Source organism: Bos taurus, chromosome 2, assembly GCF_002263795.3.
Source record: "Bos taurus isolate L1 Dominette 01449 registration number 42190680 breed Hereford chromosome 2, ARS-UCD2.0, whole genome shotgun sequence".
NCBI classification, from domain to species: Eukaryota; Metazoa; Chordata; class Mammalia; order Artiodactyla; family Bovidae; genus Bos; species Bos taurus.
In genome coordinates, this window is record NC_037329.1 from 9,684,813 (window position 1) to 9,708,069 (window position 23,257).

Genomic DNA, 23,257 nt, shown 5'->3' on the forward strand with positions numbered 1-23,257 from the left:
CTGGTTTCCTCAGTGTGTATGCCCAGCAGTGGGATTGCTGGATCATAAGGCAGTTCTATTTCCAGTTTTTTAAGGAATCTCCACACTGTTCTCCATAGTGGCTGTACTAGTTTGCATTCCCACCAACAGTGTAAGAGGGTTCCGTTTTCTCCACATCCTCTCCAGCATTTATTGCTTGTAGACTTTTGGATCGTAGCCATTCTGACTGGCGTGAAACGGTACCTCATAGTGCTTTTGATTTGCATTTCTCTGATAATGAGTGATGTTGAGCATCTTTTCATGTGTTTGCTAGCCATCTGTATGTCTTCTTTGGAGAAATGTCTATTTAGTTCTTTGGGCCATTTTTTGATTGGGTCATTTATTTTTCTGGAATTGAGCTGCAGGAGTTGCTTGTATATTTTTCAGATTAGTTGTTTGTCAGTTGCTTCATTTGATATTATTTTCTCCCATTCGGAAGGCTGTCTTTTCACCTTGCTTAGAGTTTCCTTTGTTGTGCAGAAGCTTTTAAGTTTAATTAGGTCCCATTTGTTTATTTTTGCTTTTATTTCCAATATTCTGGGAGGTGGGTCATAGAGGATCCTGCTGGGATATATGTCAGAGAGTGTTTTGCCTATGTTCTCCTCTAGGAGTTTTATAGTTTCTGGTCTTACATTTAGATCTTTAATCCATTTTGAGTTTATTTTTGTGTATGGTGTTAGAAAGTGCTCTAGTTTCATTCTTTTACAAGTGGTTGACCAGTTTTCCCAGCACCACTTGTTAAAGAGATTATCTTTAATCCATTTATATTCTTGCCTTCTTTGTCAAAGATAAGGTGTCCATATGTGCATGCATTAATCTCCGGGCTTTCTATTTTGTTCCATTGATCTATATTTCTGTCTTTGTGCCAGTACCATACTGTCTTGATGACTGTGGCTTTGTAGTAGAGCCTGAAGTCAGGCAGGTTGGTTCCTCCATGTCCATTCTTCTTTCTCAAGATAGCTTTGGCTATTCGAGGTTTTTTGTATTTCCACACAAATTGTGAAATTATTTGTTCTAGCTCTGTGAAGAATACCATTGGTAGCTTGATAGGGATTGCGTTGAATCATAAATTGCTTTGGATAGTATACTCATTTTCACTATATTGATTCTTCCAATCCATGAACATGGTATATTTCTCCATCTATTAGTGTTCTCTTTGATTTCTTTCACCAGTGTTTTATAGTTTGCTATATATAGGTCTTTAGTTTCTTTAGGTAGATATATTCCTAAGTATTTTATTCTTTTCGTTGCAATGGTGAATGGAATTGTTTCCTTAATTTCTCTTTCTATTTTCTCATTATTAGTGTATAGGAATGCAAGGGATTTCTCTGTGTTGATTTTATATCCTGCAACTTTACTATAATCATTGATTAGTTCTAGTAATTTTCTGGTGGAGTCTTTAGGGTTTTCTATGTAGAGGATCATGTCATCTGCAAACAGTGAGAGTTTTACTTCTTCTTTTCCAATTTGGATTCCTTTTATTTCTTTTTCTGCTCTGATTGCTGTGGCCAAAACTTCTAAAACTATATTGAATAGGAATGGTGAAAGTGGGCACCCTTGTCTTGTTCCTGACTTTAGAGGAAATGCTTTCAATTTTTCACCATTGAGGATAATGTTTGCTGTGGGTTTGTCATATATAGCTTTTCTTATGTTGAGGTATGTTCCTTCTGTTCCTGCTTTCTGGAGAGTTTTTATCAAAAATGGATGTTGAATTTTGTCAAAGGCTTTCTCTGCATCTATTGAGATGATCATATTGTTTTTATTTTTCAATTTGTTAATGTGGTGTATTACATTGATTGATTTGCGGATATTGAAGAATCCTTGCATCCCTGGGATAAAGCCCACTTGGTCATAGTGTATGATCTTTTTAATGTGTTGTTGGATTCCAATTGCTAGAATTTTGTTAAGGATTTTTGCATCTATGTTCATCAGTGATATTGGCCTGTAGTTTTCTTTTTTGTGGCATCTTTGTCAGGTTTTGGTATTAGGGTGATAGTGGCCTCATAGAATGAGTTTGGAAGTTTACCTTCCTCTGCAATTTTCTGGAAGAGTTTGAGTAGGATAGGTGTTAGCTCTTCTCTAAATTTTTGGTAGAATTCAGCTGTGGAGCCGTCTGGACCTGGCTTTTGTTTGCTGGAAGATTTTTGATTACAGTTTCAATTTCCGTGCTTGTGATGGGTCTGTTAAGATTTTCTATTTCTTCCTCGTTCAGTTTTGGAAAGTTGTACTTTTCTAAGAATTTGCCCATTTCTTCCACGTTGTCCATTTTATTGGCATATAATTGCTGATAGTAGTCTCTTATGATCCTTTGTATTTCTGTGTTGTCTGTTGTGATCTCTCCATTTTCATTTCTAATTTTATTGATTTGATTTTTTTCCCTTTGTTTCTTGATGAGTCTGGCTAATGGTTTGTCAATCTTAATGAGCTATTTGGACACCTTTATGCAGCAGCCTGAATGAGTGACTGCATTTTCTTCACAACCTTAAGTTATCGAGTACACAAGAAAGCCAGACACCTACATGAAAGTCAGATTGCCTCCTTGTACCCAAGAAAGGCTGTTTGATTTATTAAATGCCATCTCCGTAACATACAGAAAACAATCTCTTCATTTCTGCTATTTCAGAAAGAAAATCGTAATAGCTAAAGATTATCAGTTTAGTTCCAATTTTTCCAGTCACATACGCTGAGTTTGTAGGGCAGAACACTTTCTGTCTGGATCACTAATTTATTATCTTTGCCTGCGTGTGTGTGTGCTTACTTGTGTCTTGACTCTTTGTGACCCCGTGGACAGCAGCCCACCAGACTCCTCTGTCCATGGGGTTTTCCAGGCAAGAACACTGGAGTGGGTTGCCATTTCCTTCTCCAGGGAATATTCTCAACCCAGGGATCAAACCCACATCTCCTGCATCATTGCAGGCGGATTCTTTACTGCTTGAGCGATTGGGGAATCCCATCATCTTGCCTAAATGGTATCTAACACATAGGAGGGATTCCTTAAATATTTGTTGATTCAAAGAACACAGGAACATTTATCATGTCTTTGGAATAAAACATCATTATCATTTTCTCTATTCTTACAGAGACAATTCTGAGATCTATGGGAAAATTCATCCTAACATCTTATGTATTCCCAATGAAACATGCTGATTTTAATCTTATTAAAATATTATCTGCCCAGTCACTGAGTTTTTAGTAACATATTATATATCATTTATAATAAATCAATAGTATCTGTGCTAATTTATAATAAACAGGAATGCCTGCATTGTGCAATATTCAAAGTATTAAAAGAACAAGTAATTTTAATATATTCACAATTGTGTCTCTTAAAAAGTCCTGACCGAGAATCAAAAAACCCATCTTTGGTTCCCACACATGCCCACGAGACACTTCCTTCTCTTCCACTGAATGATATACCTAGCAGCAAAGAGGAAAATGAACCCATGTTTTATAGCTAACTAGAAAGCATTAATATATATTTTCTTACATATAATTAGAACTGCTATTTTCGTTTTTATTGTAAGGCTGCAAAACTCAAGTATAATTCTCCTACATCATTTCATCTTCCAATAGAGGTATAATTCACAGAAATTCAAATCTTTCAGTTTTAGTTAATATGTGTCATGTTGATCCTTTTTGCCTGATTTTTCTTTTTCTCCTTTGCCATCCCTTCCAATTTCTCACTTATTCCCACTTTTCATTCCTTATTTTCCTTCCACCTTGTTTTTCCTTCAGCAAATCTCTTTCTTTAGTTCTCTTTCTATAAAGCAAAAGCACAGGTTTTCCTATAAGGAAACAAGTAAAGAAAGCACAGAGCAGAATACAGAAGTAAAATTCAGAATCAGAAAGTACTTGCAAATCAATATAGTCAGAGATTTTCCAGTTCTTCCAAATATTGGCAATGCTTGAATAACAGAATACCAATAAACAAAAAAGTCTTGATTTGGTAAATGGTACTTTTTAACAGAAAATAAACATATGAATACATTGACTAAATAAATAATTATGTTTCTAATGATAAATGAAACATAAATCAAATAAGCAGATATAGTTACCAATTTTCAAAGTGTAAGAAAATAATGACCTGTTATACATTTGTTCAAATGGCAATTTTATTAATCCTCTGGAAATGACTAAAGAATGCAGATTTTTACTTCAATCACCAATGCTAATATATTCTTTTGAAATTTAGTAAGATCCTCTATTTTTACAACTTCCCAAATACAAAGAAATCATTCTTGATGTCAGTGGTTAATGAAAAAATAACCACATCAATAATCTAATGTGCAAATTAATTTTAAAACCATGAGCTTTTGGAAGGCCACAATTTACCTACAGCTCCTCATACTTCCTAATGATTAATTGTATCATTTCCTCTAAAGTACAGAGATGAAGTATATAAGCAATAAAAATTAATTACTTTAAATTACTTTATAATTTACTTTTAAAATATTTAGTTTATTTTCTACTAGAAATGCATATGTCATATATTGTTATATATTTTACATATACCTTATATGATGTTACAGTCCTTTTTAAACTAATTATATATAGATAGTGGTTATCCATTTAATTTTTTCATTTCTTTCTTTTAAATAATTTGAAAAGTCTCAAAGCCTGGTGGGCTGCCGTCTATGGGGTTGCAGAGAGTCGGACATGACTGAAGCAACTTAGCAGCAGCAGCAGCAGCAGCAAAGATACATGATAAGCCAGATGAGTCTGAAATATAGTCATTACTGGGTAATTTTTTAAAAAGATTAACCTACCTTGCCAATAAAAACTACCAGGACCACCAAGAAGTACTCTGTCAGCCTAGATTAAATCAAACAAAAAGATATATATTTTAAAACAGATAGCTTTAAAAACTGAGAGCAATATAATAAACATAAAAGCTACACATTCATGTATATATGACATATATATGCATATACATTAAAGCAAACAAAATCATAAATCTTAAACCCAGCTGATTCCATAATTTTCACTGTACCTTTTCTAAAACACAATACAATAACTATTAAAAAGTAGGCCTATATTCATTTAATATATGAAAATATACAAATACATATATACATACAGATTCTGTAGATCTTGACTGCTTCACATACTTGGTATGAAGTACTGTGAGCAAAGTATTATTAGTTACAATAAGAAAAAAAGTCACTCCTTAATTTTGTTTATTACATTTGTGACTACACTGACAAATTTCCTTTCTAATAATCATTAAATTTTTTTTAAGCTAAAGCAAAATTTGTAGTGTCATGTAGATCTAAACAGGAGTGAGGTTTGAGGGTACATTTTTCAGGGTATGTTATGTATACAAATTACACTTGACTAACATTTCTTATATCTGTAATAATTTACAAGTATCTAATTCAAGATAGTGTTTTGAGCATATTTTAAAAATTTCTTCTCGCTGGAGAAAAGAGAAAAACTTTCTCCAAATACACATACAGCCTTTGAAGCTTTCAACAATCTCCTGTCTTGGCTATGTAAAAGATATTTCTAAGTTGTCTGCTTTAAAATGACACCACTTTTCAGAAATGAGTTGAAGACAGCAGTTAATTTAGCAAAGACTATTCATGGTATGGGAATATTTCTGGGGTTATAGTTGTATTGGTTTAAGTACAGAAACTATGAACACTTCTTGTTTTAATACAACATCTATTTGAAAATACATCATCCAAGTTGAAACCTTTTATGTGTTAATACACTTTACCTCTCTTTGTTCTGCTTCCTTAAATTTTAAATTATGAGTAATTATGAATAAATTTTGAATTATGAGTTTCAAACTGAGTGAATTAAAATTAACTGCTTGATAAGGAGAGTTAACTAAAATTATTAGTACCTAATATTTAAGATTAAAAATATAAATTTATAAAAATAAGAAAATGCTTTATTAGTTTCTCTGAACCATGATTATAGTTTCTGTGCTTTTAGTAAATTTAAGGTACTTTTGCTTACGTTTTCTAAGTCATATTAAGTTTTCTAAGAAAGCTCTACTTTTATTCAAGCAATGTGTTTTTGAGACTTCTCTAGGAGTAATTAATTTTCTCAATTTGTTATTCAAAATGCTCATATATCCCACAAAAAACCACACAAAGACAAAAGTAAATTATATAAAATATTTAAGAAAAATTTCCTTTGAAAATATACATGGAATTCTTATTTTTAAAAAAAGATGAAAAATTATCAACTCTAGAGAGCATATCAGCTTAGTTAAAAATACATAAAGCCCTATATATATGAGATTTCTTACAGTAATTAAACTTCTTCATCTTTATTTATTGCCTATGGGCACATAATAGATGGCAAACATGCATGTTTTTCAACTTTTATTAACTAAACCCTGATTTGTAAAAAACTCCCATTGATAGCTTTTATGAAAACTCAATTTCAGGCAAAAATAGAAAGCTTTACTATAACAGTCTGTAAATCTATCCAACTGGAAGTTTTAATATTAAGTCATAATTGCTGTCTATCTTCTGCTAAGGAGATTTTCTACTATTTTCCATTCCCTTTTTGATGAATATTTCAAATAAGCAACATCTCCTAGGGAGAGAACAGTATCAAGCAAAGGATATCAAATGCAAGGGTAATTTTTATTAGATGTTTCCATAAAACAGGTAATAGTTACAGAGAATACGAAGTATTATTCAGTAATTTTTAACCATGGTTTAGATAACAAGGTAGATCTGAATCTCATTCAGTCTTAAATGAGAACTTACTTTAGTAAAATCAATGCTGAATCCTCCTTGACAAAATCCCTGTCCATCAGCATCAATATTTTCTAAAATAAAAAGATTGGAAATATACACAAACCCAAAAACAAACAAATAACACAAAACAAAACATGAGAAAAATCTGATATCACTGTAAGATAATGTACTAGTCTCGGAGAGTGTTCATTTATTCAGGTTCTTAATGGGTTATTAACACATTCTTAAAAAGTTAGTATGCATGTTTATCAACACCCATTCATCAGAAATGGCAACACAGAGAGATGAAAGTAACTAGACCAGTCAGCAAGGGGCAGAAAGATCATCTAAGATAGTGGATTTCAAACTTTATTTTTATACAGAAAGATTATAGTTTATATCATAGCTCACACAACCCAACATACACGCATTGTATTTCATTCCATCTTTTAAAAAACTGGTTATGACCCATTCTTTGATTTCATTTAACAATGATGAGTCATGATCTTTGAGTTAAAAACTCCAATCTGAAATTTCTAAATCTTACTATTATTCCCCTACAGTTGCTAGGTCTTTGCTAAGTTATTATGAAGACTAATAAGCAGATACCTGCATTCCAATACATTTATAGCCAACAACAACAACAAATCTGAAAAAAACATAGTTCAGAATTTAGGGAGATGGCCTAGTTGAATTTTCTGCAGAGAGCAAAATATACCCTGAAAACACATTTAGAAAGCCAACTTTTTAAAACATGACACTTTTAAGTATATTCCAAATGATGACAGACTCAACTGTTTTACTCTTTCACAATTACCCCTTTCCCCATAGTTCTCACAAAAGGGGACAATTAGCCAATCAATTTAAATTAGCTCTAATCACTAGTAATACTGTACCTAGAATAGAGGTAACAGTGAGCAAGTCTTTTCCTTGTTTTATTTTGAGGATAATAAGAGCAATGAAAAACAGCTACTCTTTAGTCATCAAGGAATTATTGTAGTCAATGCCACAATATCTAAATAATTATGATATAATATTCCTGTATTTGCCACCCAAATACAGTAACCAAAAATACCTACTTTCAGTCATAAGGACAACTTGCAAGAATTTTTGTCAAATACTCCCATCAAAATTTTTGAACCCATTTTTAAAACCTGGGAACTGCCCTAAGATTACACACTTAATATCTAAATTCAGAAATTTTTTTAGAAAATAGCCTCAAGAGTATAATGCTCCCCCAATGTAAATTTTTCTAACCAAGAGGGAATGGGAAAATGTAGGGCTGGGGTTTCCAGCGTCTAGTGAATCATAGTAAGGAATTCTGCTCTGACCTCAAGTCAGCCTTTTATTTCCTTTATTCGAGTTGCATCTGGGGAACTCTTTTAAGCTATTTATAAAGACATCCTTTTTCGATTATCTTACTGTACAGTTATCTACTTTATTTGGTTTCCCAGAACATCCAACTAGAAAACATTACTGTCTTTTAAAAATGTAACAGGTACATATTAAACAGCGCAAATGTAAAGAATTTTCTGTTGACTATAACCTATTTCAGGGAAGGCTTTTGTTTTTATTTGTATGGACAGTTAATATTTTTCCTAATTGTTAAGCCTGACAATATTATATTTAATGTTACTGATCGTGATAGTAAGAGCAGCTAGTGTTTATCAAGCCCTTACTGTGAGTCCAGTACTGTACTAAAGCACTTAAATTCTTTTCAAATTTACACAGCAAAATTCTATGAGAATAACAGTAGCCCTATTCTATGAGAGATAGTATTATTAGTCACCACTTACATCTAAGGAAATTAAGGCTCACAGAAATTAAGGAATTTAACCATGGCAAACCTGCTAGTAAATAAAAGAGAGTGGATCTGAGGTGAAGAGTGCCTATACGATTAAGGCTGCAGTATCTCAAACCAGCAGTGTATTTGTAATTCCCCAAGCAACTATCAAGGGGAAGAAAAAGAAAACTAGAAATGATACCTGAGAAAAATCTATGTGCAAATAATATTATCATCAGAAAGTAGAAAGAACAAAGACTCAGTCTGAGCCTGAAGCTGAAAGACTATTTAAATCATATGATTTGTGGTTCAGGCACTTTTAGAACAGAAAGACATTCAGCCTTTTGTGCAATGCCCAAGAACGGGCGTAGATATAATAATGAAAAGCCAAAAGCAAACATAATCAGTAATAAGGTAAATTTTTACAGAGAGTAAAGTTCCATAAATTCACATAGGTCACAATAAAAACGAAAGCAAATAAACAAACAAATGAACAACAACAAACCCACAAACTACCACCACAGCAAAACAAGCAGTTATCAAGAAGTTGGCAGTGTAGCCCTACAAAACTGGCATTCCCATGTAAAATCAGTCATGGGGCTAGCTTACATAATTTATTGAAGTACGAAGAAGCCATAAACTACAAAAATTGCCTCTGAAGTCTTTTGTCTAAATCAGTGTTTTATTAATGATCAATCACCCACGACTGTAGACAAGCAGGTTGTCGGCAGATAAGAATACAACCCAAGTTCTCAGATTCCCACTCTTGAGTGTGTTCCTCTGGGCCGTTTGCCTTTTGTACTTTAGGCCTGCATGTAGCTTAATATTTCAAAGGTTGAGCCCAAAAGTACACACAATGATCAAGAGATACTGAAAGCCAGACTTACTAGGAAGAAGGCATTCACTTTGATTTTTTTTTTTTTTTTTTTAGATTTTTCTCTGCTTTTTCTCATACTTGAGGTATTATTATCGGTAAAGGGCCAGGTAATAAATGTTTCAGGGGCTAGACAGCCTCTGTGGCAAGAATTCAACTCTCCCATTGTAGATATTAATAGCATGTGAACAAATGGGTGTGGTTATGTTCCAGTCAAACTTTATTTACAAAAACAGGCTCACAAGTCATAGTTTGCTGACCTGATTTGGATGTTAAATACTTTGGAAAATAAGTTTAAAATGTCTGTGCTTAAACCAAATAAGTGAAGGCATTATGCAGCAGCTACATCATGCAAACAGTCTTAATCGTTTAAATACATGTTAAGAAAAGAACTGGTCATTAGCGAAGAGGCAAAATGACGAAAAATACTAGCCAAACATCGCAGTATATCCTCAAGGGACCATCATCATTAGAATGCTTGTTTTCAGAAGGTTTCTTGTCCTCTTACATCAGGAATTAATTCAAACCTGCACTTGTGAGATCAGAATGTACTCTCTATAGAAAAGTTGTGCTTAGTACAAAGGCAGCTGAAATGGCAAATGTTTCCTATTGCTAGTAATACAGGGAAAAGGTTCCTCTGGAATAAGACAGACCCGGGTTTATATCCTCATTAGATCACTCAGCACCATAACATGCAGGAAAAAACCGTGACTTCAATTGTCTAGATCTCGGTTCCCACATGTATCGGAGGAGAATAAGGATGATTTTACAGGTGTGCCCACCACACAAACAGTAAGTTACAAGTATGGCACACAATGGTTAGTTCATCCTTGAGAGCTACAAAATTATCTTTTCATAATAGGAATATTTTTGCAATACAAAAATTAAAAACACAAATTTAGTCCTCCCATTTTCCACACGCCACCAGAGAACAGTACCGTGACCAAAACACCGACAAAAGGTGGCAACACAGATGGCGTCAGGAACTGGGGATAAAGCTGCCCGTTCCCTCCATCCTGCGCACTGTGCGCCTCCTGCCCTCCCAGAGTAAACGACGTGGTTCCACGTACATATCATTCTTTTCATGTTTGCCTCCCACTTACAGAAGTAGGAGCAAGGCAGTAGGCCAAGAAAACAAGCATTTAGCAAAATGATTTGCAGTTTCTCAGAGGTTCAACTGCTTAGAATTTTGAAGACTAAGTTGATCCTTTGACCTGATGTCCGAAGTCGCCTGACGAGGAAAAAAGAGTCCAGCAATAAGAATCTTACATGTTGTGCCTTTGTTATTAACTTTCTCTACTACACTACCTAGTCACCAGTGAAGCAGAAAGAGTAAAGGCCTAAAAAGTGCTCCAGGTATAAACACCATACTGCATTTCAGTAAGAGATTTTTATGTTTCTGATATGGAGATCTGGGGTGGTGGCCAACTCAACGATGGTGGAGAAGCTAAAGCACTGCAGTCTCCAGGAAGGAAAAAACATACAGCGTTTGGAAAGCATAATTAAAATTATAAATGCTCAAAGTCATCTTTAGTCACAATATAAATTTCACTGGAAATTTCAAATAATATTAGAGAACAGGGTGAGATCTTTTAGATCATCAAGAAGAGTGAGTCTAGTTAACAGACTGACAAAGAGACTGATTAAAGCAAGGAAATTCACACTCTGACTCCTGAGCCCAATATTCTATCTTCCTATAAAAAATCTGGCTTCTTAAGATATAATTTTTTTTTAACTTTTAACACCATTATTAATATAAAGCTGTGAGCTCTCAAACTTTGGTTTCCATCAGAATTACCTTGTAGAGTTTGTTAAAAATGCAGGTAGCCAGGCCTGATCTAGACCTGCTGAATCAGAATCATTAGCTGTGGGGCCTGCATCTCTGATAAAGTTCAAGAGAACACCTTTTGACTAATAGTGACTAAAAATGCAGGTTTCCAAAATCAAATGTTAATTGTTACTGATCAAGGAAAAGGAAAACAACAGTTCTTAGGAAGAAAAGATAAGCCTTTGACTGTTTTTTGACATTTCTTTACATTAATAAAGCTGCTTTCATTTTGCTCTCTCAAACATCATGGTATGTCTACAAATTTTAACACATACACACACACACATTTTTAACAGCCGAGGCTTCCCAATCCTCTTGGTAAAAGCTAGTACAACTTCCAACACATACTTGATCTGCATGGAGCATACTCAACAGTCTTTGTTCCGTCCTGAAGAAAGCATGTTCCCACAGGCTCTCTTTCCTGCTTCATCTCAGTCCTCCAGTGATACAGTGGGGCACAGGCCTGGAATCAAAGGGGGGAGTCCATGCATAAACATTTTCTGAAAAAAATTAGTGTTTCAGACAATATATAACATCTTTTTATAAGCATTAACAAAAATTAATCAAACCTATACTCTTAAATTCCTTATAATAGTAGTGGATAAGATTTTTATAAGTACTCTTCTCACATGCTTCTAAAGGCCGTATATGTAGTCTAGGTTTTGATTTTGTTTTTTTCCCAAAGTAGTTAGCAAAATCATTATTCCATGCAGTACCTTTTTGATTTTAGGTACAGGTCACAGACCAACTCAATACTTTAACTAAATAATATATCTCTAACCTATAAAACAAATAATTTATCAAATAAGGGAGTAAAAGAATTTGCAGCACTTATTTTACTTACTTTTCAAATAGACTACGACCTTTTTGCTTTCAGGGCTATAGATTTCAACACTACGTATAAGTGGTAGAACCAATGTTTGAATAGCATAGTAATCTACCAAAGTATAACAATTCAATTTGCTGGAAAAAAAAAAAATCAATAAATTTTCTATAATTTCCTTTGAAGCAAAACATTTTAAAACAAACACCGCAAACAATGCTGAGCTATATTTACCCGAAAAACTGGAAGTAAGCAATTGTACTACTTCTCTACGTGTACCTGACTTCCAGGGTGGAGTATTACCACTTCTGCGTATTCTTGCTTGCCTCTACCTCTTTCTGCCCAGAATGCCACTACTCTCAACTCCTCCCCTCACCTCTAACTGCAATTTGACACATTCCTAAGCGCCACTGAAATATTACTTCCTAAATAAACCCTTCCTTGATGCCCCACAATCCAATGGGAAAGAAAGAAAATACTAAATACTATGCAGCTAATTAAAATAGGGAAGGGCTGTCTGAGGAAATGAAAGTAGAGCTGAAATCAGACTGACAAGGAGCCAGCTCAAGTGAAAAGCAGTAAGTTACACATAAGATAAGCAGAGGGACAAACACTAAGGAACTAACTGAAATGACTTGGTATGGAAGGAATCAAAAAATTAGTGTACTACACATGTAAGATGGAGTGAGATGCTGGCAGAGAGACAGCAGCCAGTGACTGGACTATGAAGATGCTGATAAAAGCAAGGATGAACAGATTTTTTTTCTGAGAGTGATGAAAAGCTGCTTAATTGTTTGAATCAGGAAGGTGAAATGCTCTGGTTCACTCTGGTCCCTCTATAAAGAACATGTTGTAGCTGGGGCAAGAAAGGAAGCAGAGAGGTGACAGGTGCTACTACACTGGCCCAGGAGAGTAATGATGGGGGCTTGGCACAGGACAGAAATAGTGGAGATGATGATTTATTGAGGGGTGGAATCCTGGAAGCTGAAGGCAGAACTGACTGGGGTTGCTGAGGAATGGCGTAGAGTCATGCTTTTAAGATGAGGATGTTTTATATGGAAATAGTTACTTCCCTGGTTTTTCCTTTATGATAGAGGGTAAGACTTCTATCTTGGTTCACATTTATTTTGAGTAATAATGAGATATCTAAATGGAAATGCCAAATTGGCAGTTTGGAAATACAACTTGAAAGATACAAGAACAATTAAGAGCTGGAGATGTAGATTTGCGGATTATGATATACAGATTGTATTCACAGTCACAGGATAGGTTAGGAGCTGCTAGATAAAAGGTACAGTTCAAGAAAATAGGAGCCCAGACCAAAGCTCAGACACTCCAACATTTAGAAAATAAGCAGAAGTAGAGCTACTAAAGGTGATGGAAAAGGAGCAAGTGGTAAGGGGGGAAACTGGAAGAGTACAGTCCCAGGAGCCAAGGAAAGAAAAGTATTTCAAAAAGTGTGGCTCAAGTGACCTTGCTGAATAGTGTTGAGGGGCCAAGAAAAATATTCTTGACCTGAAAGTCAAAAGTGACCTTGCCCATGCCTACCTGAGCCAGACAGGAAGGGCTGGGAAGAGGAAGGAAAGTGAGAAAGTGGAGACAGTAACTACAGAAAACATTTCAACAAGTCTTCAAAAAGATGAGCAAAGGAAGGAGACTATAGCAAAGAGGAAGATGAGGCAAAGGTAAGGGTGTTTTATTCGTAAGGAAAGGAGGTACTAGGGCATTTGAGTAATCAAAGCCACACTGTTCATAAACCTTGCTGGAGAGAAACAAATTCCCAGGGAACTACCAAATGGGGCAGAAAAAATGTCCAATGTAGGAATGACAGTGAAAGTAGCAAAAGCCAAGTCTATGAAGGGTGAAAGAGAAGGTATCCTTAGAAGGGGTTCAGTTCAGTTCAGGCGCTCAGTTGTGTCCGACTCTTTGCAACCCCATGAACCGCAGCACGCCAGGCCTCCCTGTCCATCACCAACTCCAGGAGTCCACCCAAACCCATGTCCATAGAGTCAGTGATGCCATCCAGCCATCTCATCCTCTGTCATCCCCTTTGCCTCCTACCCTCAATCTTTCCCGGCATCAGGGTCTTTTCCAATGAGTCAGCTCTTCACATGAGGTGGCCAAAGTATTAGAGTTTCAGCTTCAATATCAGTCCTTCCAATGAACACCCACGACTAATCTCCTTTAGGATGGACTGGTTGGATCTCCTTGCAGTCCAAGGGACTCTCACGAGTCTTCTCCAACACCACAGTTTAAAAGCAACAATTCTTCAGTGCTCAGCCTTCTTTATAGTCCAACTCTCACATCCATACATGACTACTGGAAAAACCATAGCCTTGACTAGATGGACCTTTGTGTACAAAGTAATTAGAGCTATGTTATCGGAATAGACTCTGTGCCCCTGAGCACACTGAATTTTACTATCAGCTTTCAAACACAAAACTTCCTGTGTTTTCACATAAATTGACTAAATTTAACCTGTGAGTAAAAGCGTAAAACTTACCAAAATTTTATCCTGTTTTGACCTCACAGATGCTCCAAACCACTGATGAGACTTAAACTCCAATGGATCATCCTTGGCATAATCTCTGTTGCCTAAAATAAAATAAAATAAAATTTAAAACTTTTTTTAAAAGCATGAGGGTGAGAATCAAAATATGCTTTCTTTGTATAACAGAGTTTATTTCAACTCAGTGAGGTTTACAAATAGCATGCCTCTGATTAATCAAATTTGGCTACTTATTTCATACACTTTAAAACATTATATACTTTATACTTTCAACTAGTCAGAAAAATAAAATGCAAGATGACTTGGAAGTATATCAGATTTGTTACTTGCCCTATCAATGATCATAATATAGATGTGTAAAAGTCACGATAAGTGAAATTTTCCAGTTGCTTAATTATAAGGTAATTAACTATTAAATACCTTTTGTATTCCCCAAAGTTCTTTCTGTAGCATAAAGATATTTCTAAAAATAGAAAGCTATGAAACACCTTTATAGAACACCAACAGTTAAAGACTAAAGTAAAAGACTAAGATCTTGCGAATGACATTATACCATGAGTCAGAGTCCAGGAGACATTATTTGGCTGGTAGGAAAAAGAACTAGATTTGGCACACTACATGCAAACATTTATTTTTCAGCCTACATTATTGAAAAAATTATTTCCAGTATACCAAGTACTCGTAAAGCACTATAGATTTTAAAAGAAAAAGATAAAAATATTTTCTACAAGAAAGTTCTTGATCGGCTCAATGAAAAAGAAATTACAGAAATAAATCCATAAACTATTAGGAGAGACTATTCTTAAAGACTAGTCTGTTCCTCTTAAAATCTACTTATAATAATCATTCCTTATAAACAGATATTTCAATAACTATACTGGAGAGATATATCAGACTAGTGTCAGCTTTAATGCCAGCCAATATGTAAATATCATCAGGAGGTTTGATTAAATCTATTCTCTAAATCTCAACCTTCTAAGATAGTGCTTATGGTTATTCAATTCCATTCTGAGGACTTTTAAGATCAACTGAAGAATTATAAATAATTAATGATCATTTCAATAATGCCAGACATTTCATAAGCAAGATGAAGGACATATTAGCTATACAATTCTTTTAACTTTTTTGTTGTTTTTGCAAAAAAAAAAATAATAATTTGAATTGTCACTCTCCAAAGTCCTCTGCTGCTGCTGCTGCTGCTAAGTCGCTTCAGTCGTGTCCGACTCTGTGCGACCCCATAGATGGCAGCCCACCAGGCCCCACAGTCTCTGGGATTCTCCAGGCAAGAACACTGGAGTGGGTTGCCATTTCCTCCTCCAATGCATGAAAGTGAAAAGTGAAAGTGAAATCACCCAGTCATGTCCGATTCTTAGCGACCCCATGGACTGCAGCCTACCAGGCTCCTCCGTCCATGGGATTTTCCAGGCAAGAGTACTGGAGTGGGTTGCCATTGCCTTCTCTGCCAAAGTCCTCTATCTGTAGTCTAAACACCACTCACTTTTGTCAGTGGTCACAAAGCACCTTTTTATTGGTAAAGGGAGGGAGGAAGGATGAATGAACTAACTAATATATGCCTTTTACCAAGAAAATCAAGGTTTCCCAAGAGTGGTTGGCTTGCCTTTGATGCAGATGTTCACATGCCGACCTCACTGGCAATAAGACACATCAGTGACCTAAAGGTCCCACAACAGTCCATGTGCTCCCTTACATTTCCCATCCTCCCAGTTAGGTTAAAGCCACACAACTCATTTTAATCAATAAGTTAAGTGCAGAAGTGGCATGTGTTCCTTCTAGCTCAAGTCAGTTAAGAGTGGATATGACTTCAGTAGTCATCAAGTAAATGCAAATCAAAACTACAATAAGGTGTCATCTCATACCAGTTAAGAAGGCTATTATCAGATGTGGAGAAAAGGGAACCCTGATACACTGCTGGTTGGCAATGTAAATTGGTCCAGCCATTATGGAAAATGGTATGGAGGCTACATAAGAAATTAAAGATAGGACTATTATTGTATGATCTGGCAATTCCACTCTAGGAATATACCTGAAGGAAATATACCACTATCTTAAGGCAATATCTGTACTCCCTTGTCACTGAAGTATCATTAACAACAGTCAAGACATAGAAGCAACTTAAATGTCGATGGTTGAATGAACTAAAAAAAAAAAAGAAAATACAGTCTATAATTAAAATGGAATATTGTTCAACCTTAAGAAAAAAAAATCCTGCCATGTCCACCAATATGGTTGGATCTAGGAGGCATTATGTTACGGGAAATAAGCCAGACACAGAAAAACAAATGCTTCATTGTATCACTTATATGTTAAATCTCAAATTGTCATTTCATTTTAAAAAACAAGGCAAAACAAAAACAGTGGATATAAATTCTCCATGTTTTTTTTCTCCCATCTATGAAACTGAAAACAATAGATGGTGTGGAATTCCTTAACGAAAGAAGCCGTAGTTCAAGTTTCCAAACCATCAAAAACAGCCAAATGATCGATACAAATCGATGACATGAGCAAGAACTTATCCTTTTTTAAGTGAGTAAGATCTGGGTATTTGTTTTAAGGGAAAAAAAAAAAATGTTGTTATTGCAGTACAGCCTAGCACAGTTTGAGCAACATATATTCTAAAAACAAAACACTAAAAATGGCCTGACCTACAACTGCAAAGAGGCTTTGCCCTTGGAAGAACTGGATTCAATTAATAGTTTTTTCTAGGATTTTAGCCAATAAATGTATGATTACAAGCTATGTAATAGGATTTTTAAAAAATCCACTGCAAGCTGAGTTCTCTCACTGGCTTTCTATTCTATTCTTTTCTGCAAAGGAAATAAAGGCATCGCCCCTCCCTGACATTACTGAGAAATACAGTATGAAACTGAAACAGTTGGTGCCTGGAGGGATACACTTCCAGTCACCATCACCTGATAAACTCAGGTAAGCTTAGCCTGAGGGAACTGACGTTATGAACTTATGTATCTGAACAGAAGGTACAGCATTATCACAATTGCTGCCTTCTACTTCTGCTTTCATTTAAAACAGCCTTTTCAGCAAGACCCTAAAGATATGCAAGCAGAAGCACAATTTTTCTGTATTTCTGTATTTTGTTCTTTCATGAACCAAAGTACCACACTGGAGAGGTGCAACTCAAATTAATTCAAATTATGGCTCTATACAGTTCCTCATACTCTAATAAAACTTCAATTAAAAAAAAAATGCAGACCCAACATCACTATATTCTTGCAAATATAAGTATTCCTGCCTAAAGATATCTGGTATAGCTTCCTCAAAAATGTCAATGTCATAAAAGACAAAAGAAAAATAGTAAGATTCAAGATTAAAAGAGAACAATGAGACATGGCAACCCAATGCAAGATATGATCCTTGGCTGACTCTTTTGTCTGAAGAAATTTTTCAAGTTACATAGGACTTTATTCGGAGAAGGCAATGGCACCCCACTCCAGTACTCCTGCCTGGAAGATCCCATGGACAGAGGAGCCTGGTAGGCTGCAGTCCATGGAATTGTTGAGGGTCGTACATGAACGAACGACTTCACTTTCACTTTTCACTTTCATGCATTGGAGAAGGAAATGGCAACCCACTCCAGTGTTCTTGCCTAGAGAATCCCAGAGACGGGGGAGCCTGGTGGGCGGCCGTCTATGGGGTCACAGAGAGTCGGACACGACTGAAGCAACTTAGCAGCAGCAGCAGCAGGACTTTATTAGATACCGTATTGTAATAATGACACATGTCTAGTCTGTGATGATGACAGTGCTGTGGTTATAAAAGGGAAGGTCCTAGTTATGGGGAACTATCTGCCATAGGAAGTATTCTGGGGGTAAAGTTCCACAATGTCTGCAAGAATACTTGAATCTAGGTGAAGGGGATACTGTTCATTACATTACAGTTTCAAATTTTCTGTAAGTTTAAAATTTTGCAAAATAAAAGTACAGCAGTCAGCAAGTAAAATTGTATGTACTGTAGGCCAACAACAGAATATCTTTTATTTCCACTCTTTACCATATTTACTCTGGGCTTCCCAGGTGGTGCTAATGGTAAGGAATCCACATGCCAATACAGGAGATGTGGGTTCAGTCTCTGGGTCATGAATATCCCCTACAGGAGGAAATGGCAACCCACTCCAGTGTTCTTGCCTGGAAAACTCCACGGACAGAAGAGCCTGGTAGGCTACAGTCCATGGACTCGCCAAGAATTGGACACGACCGACCACAAACATATACACACACACACACACACATACACACACACATTTACTCTAATAATACCATTAAAAGTATTATAAAACAAATGAAAAAAATAAATATGAAATAAATAAAGCCATATGCAAAGACGAATCTGAAGACTACAATCCTACCATGAAGAAACAAAACTGCCTCTGCTTACATTTTGGTATCTATCCTAAACATCTGTTTTAGGAATACATGCATATTCTTTTATGTAAAATAGATATTTTAAGCCAGTATTTAAAAAACACTCAGAGAACAAGATGGCAGAGGAGTAGGTGGATGTGGAGTACATCTCTCTCCACAGATACATCAGGAATACACGTTCAGACACAGAAGTGCACACAGAACACCAGCTGAGAGCGGACAGGAGTACCTGACAAGCAGAAAAGAACATATAGACCCAGGCAAAACTCGGTAGGATGAAGGAACTAGGTGGGAAACAGGAGTGTTAGTAGGACTGGACCTGCCCTCGGCGGGTAGGGGAAAGAGCAGGGATCCGATCCCCACATCAGGGCAATTGTCTGAGTCAGAGGAGACACATTTAAGGCTGAGAATGAAACAGCTGATCTGTGGCAGCCTAAATGGACGGAAAATAAGACAGTCCTTGACACAGCCATACATATCCCAGACAAGGACATATATCCCCTGGAAGGCGCAGTGGCTGGCAGCTGGAGTTTAGGGATTGCAGAGCAATCCCAGGGCAAGAGCTGTCATTGACTGCAGAGAGATGGATTGACGGGATGTGAGGGAAGAGATCGTGGTGGGAAATGCCTGTGGAGGAAAGCCAGGCATCCATGGAAGCAAGGTGACACTGCTGAGTCACACGTAGGGAGTGAAGTCACCATAGCCTCTCTCCCCCCACACAACAGCATCAGCAGCTGAACAATACAGAGACTGGCCCATCAAACGCCTGATGCACTGAAACACAGCGCAGGACCCCACCCTGGGTGCCCCTTTAAGTGCCTGACCCGTGGATCTACAGAGTAGGACCCCAGGCAGGGGGGCCCTTCTATGTGCCTGACATGCCGAACAACAGAGGACCCCGGGCAAGGGAGCCCTCTAAGTGCCTGAACAGGCGGAGCAAGGGAAAAAGACTGGCCAAAGAGGCCTTCTGATCGCCAGCTACAAGAGGCTTGAAAAAGACTCTGATAGGGCCATAACTCCTTCAGTGGAAGCAGTCCCTGTCCCTACACACTTGGCACCACCAGGGTCCCTGCAAGCCAAGCAGCTATGCCACCTTCTTGCTCAACTCTCACTGGGGCAGAGCTGCCACAGGAAAAAAAAGTCTTGCATCTATGCTCACAGGGTTGCTTTGGTATTGTCTGACTCTTTGTGACCCTGTGGACTGCAGCATGCCAGGCTTCTCTGTCAGGAACGGGGGTTCTCCAGGCAAGAATATTGGGGCGTACTGGCCAATACTGGTTGCCATACCCTACTACAGCACCATATTTCCTGCTGCCCTAGCTGCCAACTCCCCTGAGTACCTGGTGCTGCCAGAACCCCTGACGCCCAAGCAGCTGTACCACCTCCACACCTGGCCCTTACAGGGGCAAATCCAAGACCTTCCAGGGCATCCTCAGGACCAAATTCCAGTGTACGACCCACATGCAGAGGTGGAAATAAAACCACAATTGAAACTCAGGGGCAGTGTGACTGAGGAAAAAGAACCAAAACCTTCCCACCAGCTGTACAAGCTGCAGATTAAATCCACTCAATCAACTAGGCAGGCTCTGTGTCTACGCAATATATAAAAGGTCATTGAGAGCTCCCACAAAAGAAAATGCACTAGTTCTGATAGCTGTGGACACTGGAGGCAAGAACACACAGGAGTAGGACCAGATTAGCATCTGAGCTGCCCCCACAGTAGGTCCAGAGGCCAGCAGAGTGTTGGAGGGCACCCTAGGGAGGTGAGGCGGACTGTGACTGCCAGCAAGGGAAAGCACTCTGGCAGCAGTGACTCAAGAAAAACATTTATTATTCTTATGTTTCAATTTGTTCTGTAGACTGTTTAGGATATTTTTTTTCCCTTTTTTCCCCTCCCTCTGTTGTACTTGCCAACTTTATTGGCACTATGAAATTAAGCTTTTGAGCTTTTCTTTTCCTCAGTCACATTTTTTATTGTTGTGATAGGCCTCTGCCTTTGCATTGGGCTTTTGCAGTTCTGGGGGGGGTCTCCCTTTCCCCCCTCCTTTTTTTTAGTTTTAATTTTTAATTTTTTAAACCTATTATTACTTTTTCTAAATTTATTCTCTTGTTTGCTTTTCCTACTCTTCTTTTCCCCTTGCACTTAATCTTTAATGTATATAAATCTTCTTTATATATCTCTATTTAACTTTGCATATCTATTCTTTCTTTTCTTTCTTTCCTTTCCTCTCAACATATTTGTTTTATTTTCATTGCTTTACTTCCCAATTGGCCCCTTGCTTTAGTTTTGTTATCCGATTTATGCCTTTCAGTTAATTTTGTCCTGGCAGATAAACATTTTGTTCGCCAGGCCAATCTATTGTACTTTATTTTTGTTGGACTGTTTTAATTTTGCTTATGGGTGGATATGTATATGTGTATATTCAGTCACACTTTTTATTATTGTTATAAACCTCTGCCTCTACGTTGGGCTTTTGCAGTTCTGTGGAGTTTTCCTTTTTTTTTCTTTCTTCTTCAGTTTTTTTCTTTTCTCTTTTTTGTAATTTTCATTTTTTTAAACCTATTTTCTTTTTTCTACATGTATTTATTTGCCTATCTACTGTTCTCTTCCCCTTTCAGTTAATCTTTAATGTATATAAATCTTCTTCATCTACCTCTGTTTAACTTTGCATATCTATTCTTTCTTCTCTTTAAGTTCCTCTCAACACATTGTTAGTTTTTTTTCATTGCTTTATTCCCCACTTGGCACCTTACTTTAATTTTGTTTTCCACTTTCTGCTTTAGCTAGTTTTGTTCTTAACTGGTAAACATAATTTCTTATTTCCTTTGTTCGCCGGAGCAATCAATTGTACTTCATTTTTGTTGGGCTGTTTTGACTTTGCTCATGGGTATATATGTATATGTGTATATCTCATTATTTTAATTATTATTTGCCTGATTTTGGAACTGCCATTTGTCTGTGTTCATCTTTGGTTTCTCGTTTGGGGTATTTGTTTTCATCTCACTCAATGATGTAACAAACCACGTGTGGAATCTTTGTTTCTGACCAGAGATCAAGCCCTGAGCTTTTGGAGTGGGAACAATGACTCCAAGACTACCAGACAACTACAAATGCTAGGGAGTATCAGATAGTGAGAACTCACACAAAGGACCACTTGAATATAGACCCAGCACCACCCACCCACCAGGAGGACCCTGTGCAGGACACCTCATCTAAACAACAAACAAAGCAAAAATACAAACCCAGTCATCAGCAGACAGGATTGCCACCTCACCCAGTCTTGCCCATCAGAGGAAAAACGAACAAAAACTCAGCACAAATCTCACCCTACTGCACCAACCTTAGGAGGGCAGAAACCTAAACGAAGAAAAATTCAACCTTGAAGCCTGGGAAAAGGAGACCTCAAACACAATAAGTTAAAAAAATAATGAAAAGGTAGAGAAATACAACACAAATGAAGGAATAAACTAGACCCACAGAAGTCCAAATAAATGAAGAGAAAATACGCAAACTCCCTGAAAAAGAATTCAGGATAATGATAGTAAAGATGATCAAAAACCTTGAAAATAAAATGCAAGAATCAATTAACAAAGACCTAGAATTACTTAAAAATAAACATACAGAGACAACACAATTACTGAAATTAAAAATACTCTAGAAGGAATCAAGAGCAGAATATCTGAAGAAGAAGAATGAATCAGTGAGCTGGAAGATAAAATGATGGAAATAACTTCTGAAGAGCAGAATAAAGTGAAACGAATGAAAAGAACTGAGGACAGTCTCAGAGACCTCTGGGACAAGATCAAACATTCAAATTATAGGGGTCCCAGAAGAAGAAGAGAAAAAGAAAAGGTATGAGAAAATTTTTGAAGAGTTGAAAATTTCCCCAACATGGAAAAGGAAATAGTCAATCAAGTCCAAGAGGCGCAAATAGTCCCATACAGGATAAACCCAAGGAGAAACTCGCCAAGACACACACTAATCAAACTAACAAAGACTAAACACAGAGAAAAAATATTAAAAGCAGCAAGGGAAAAGCAACAAGTAACACACAAGGGAAATCGCACACACTTAACAGCTGATCTTTCAGCAGAAGCTCTGCAGGCCAAAAAGGGAATGGCAGGATATACTTAAAGTACTGAAAGGGAAAAATCTACAACTAAGATCACTCTACCCAGCAAGGATCTCATTCAAAATTGATGGAGGAATCAAAAGCTTTTCAGACAAGCAAAAGTTAAGAGAGTTCAGTACCACAAAACCAGCTTTACAACAAATGTTAAAGGGACTTATATAGTCGAGAAATACAAGAAAAAAGATCTAAAAACC

At 36.7% G+C, this 23,257-nt stretch overlaps 1 protein-coding gene and 1 non-coding gene across 3 annotated transcripts in view; both read right to left on the reverse strand.

Moving 5' to 3' along the window:
• The window catches only part of ITGAV (integrin subunit alpha V), a 108,862-nt gene that overhangs the window by 44,260 nt on the left and 41,345 nt on the right, over positions 1 to 23,257 (reverse strand). For both annotated transcript variants that reach the window (XM_005202252.5, NM_174367.1), the window contains 4 exon segments: positions 14,528 to 14,619; positions 11,550 to 11,664; positions 6,747 to 6,808; positions 4,785 to 4,830 (listed from right to left, as the gene is read on the reverse strand). In XM_005202252.5, the coding sequence (XP_005202309.1) occupies positions 4,785 to 4,830; positions 6,747 to 6,808; positions 11,550 to 11,664; positions 14,528 to 14,619 (315 nt within the window).
• Positions 4,976 to 5,051, reverse strand: MIR2351 (microRNA mir-2351). Its single transcript, NR_031077.1, has one exon. It is a non-coding gene; the product is annotated as a microRNA mir-2351 (primary transcript).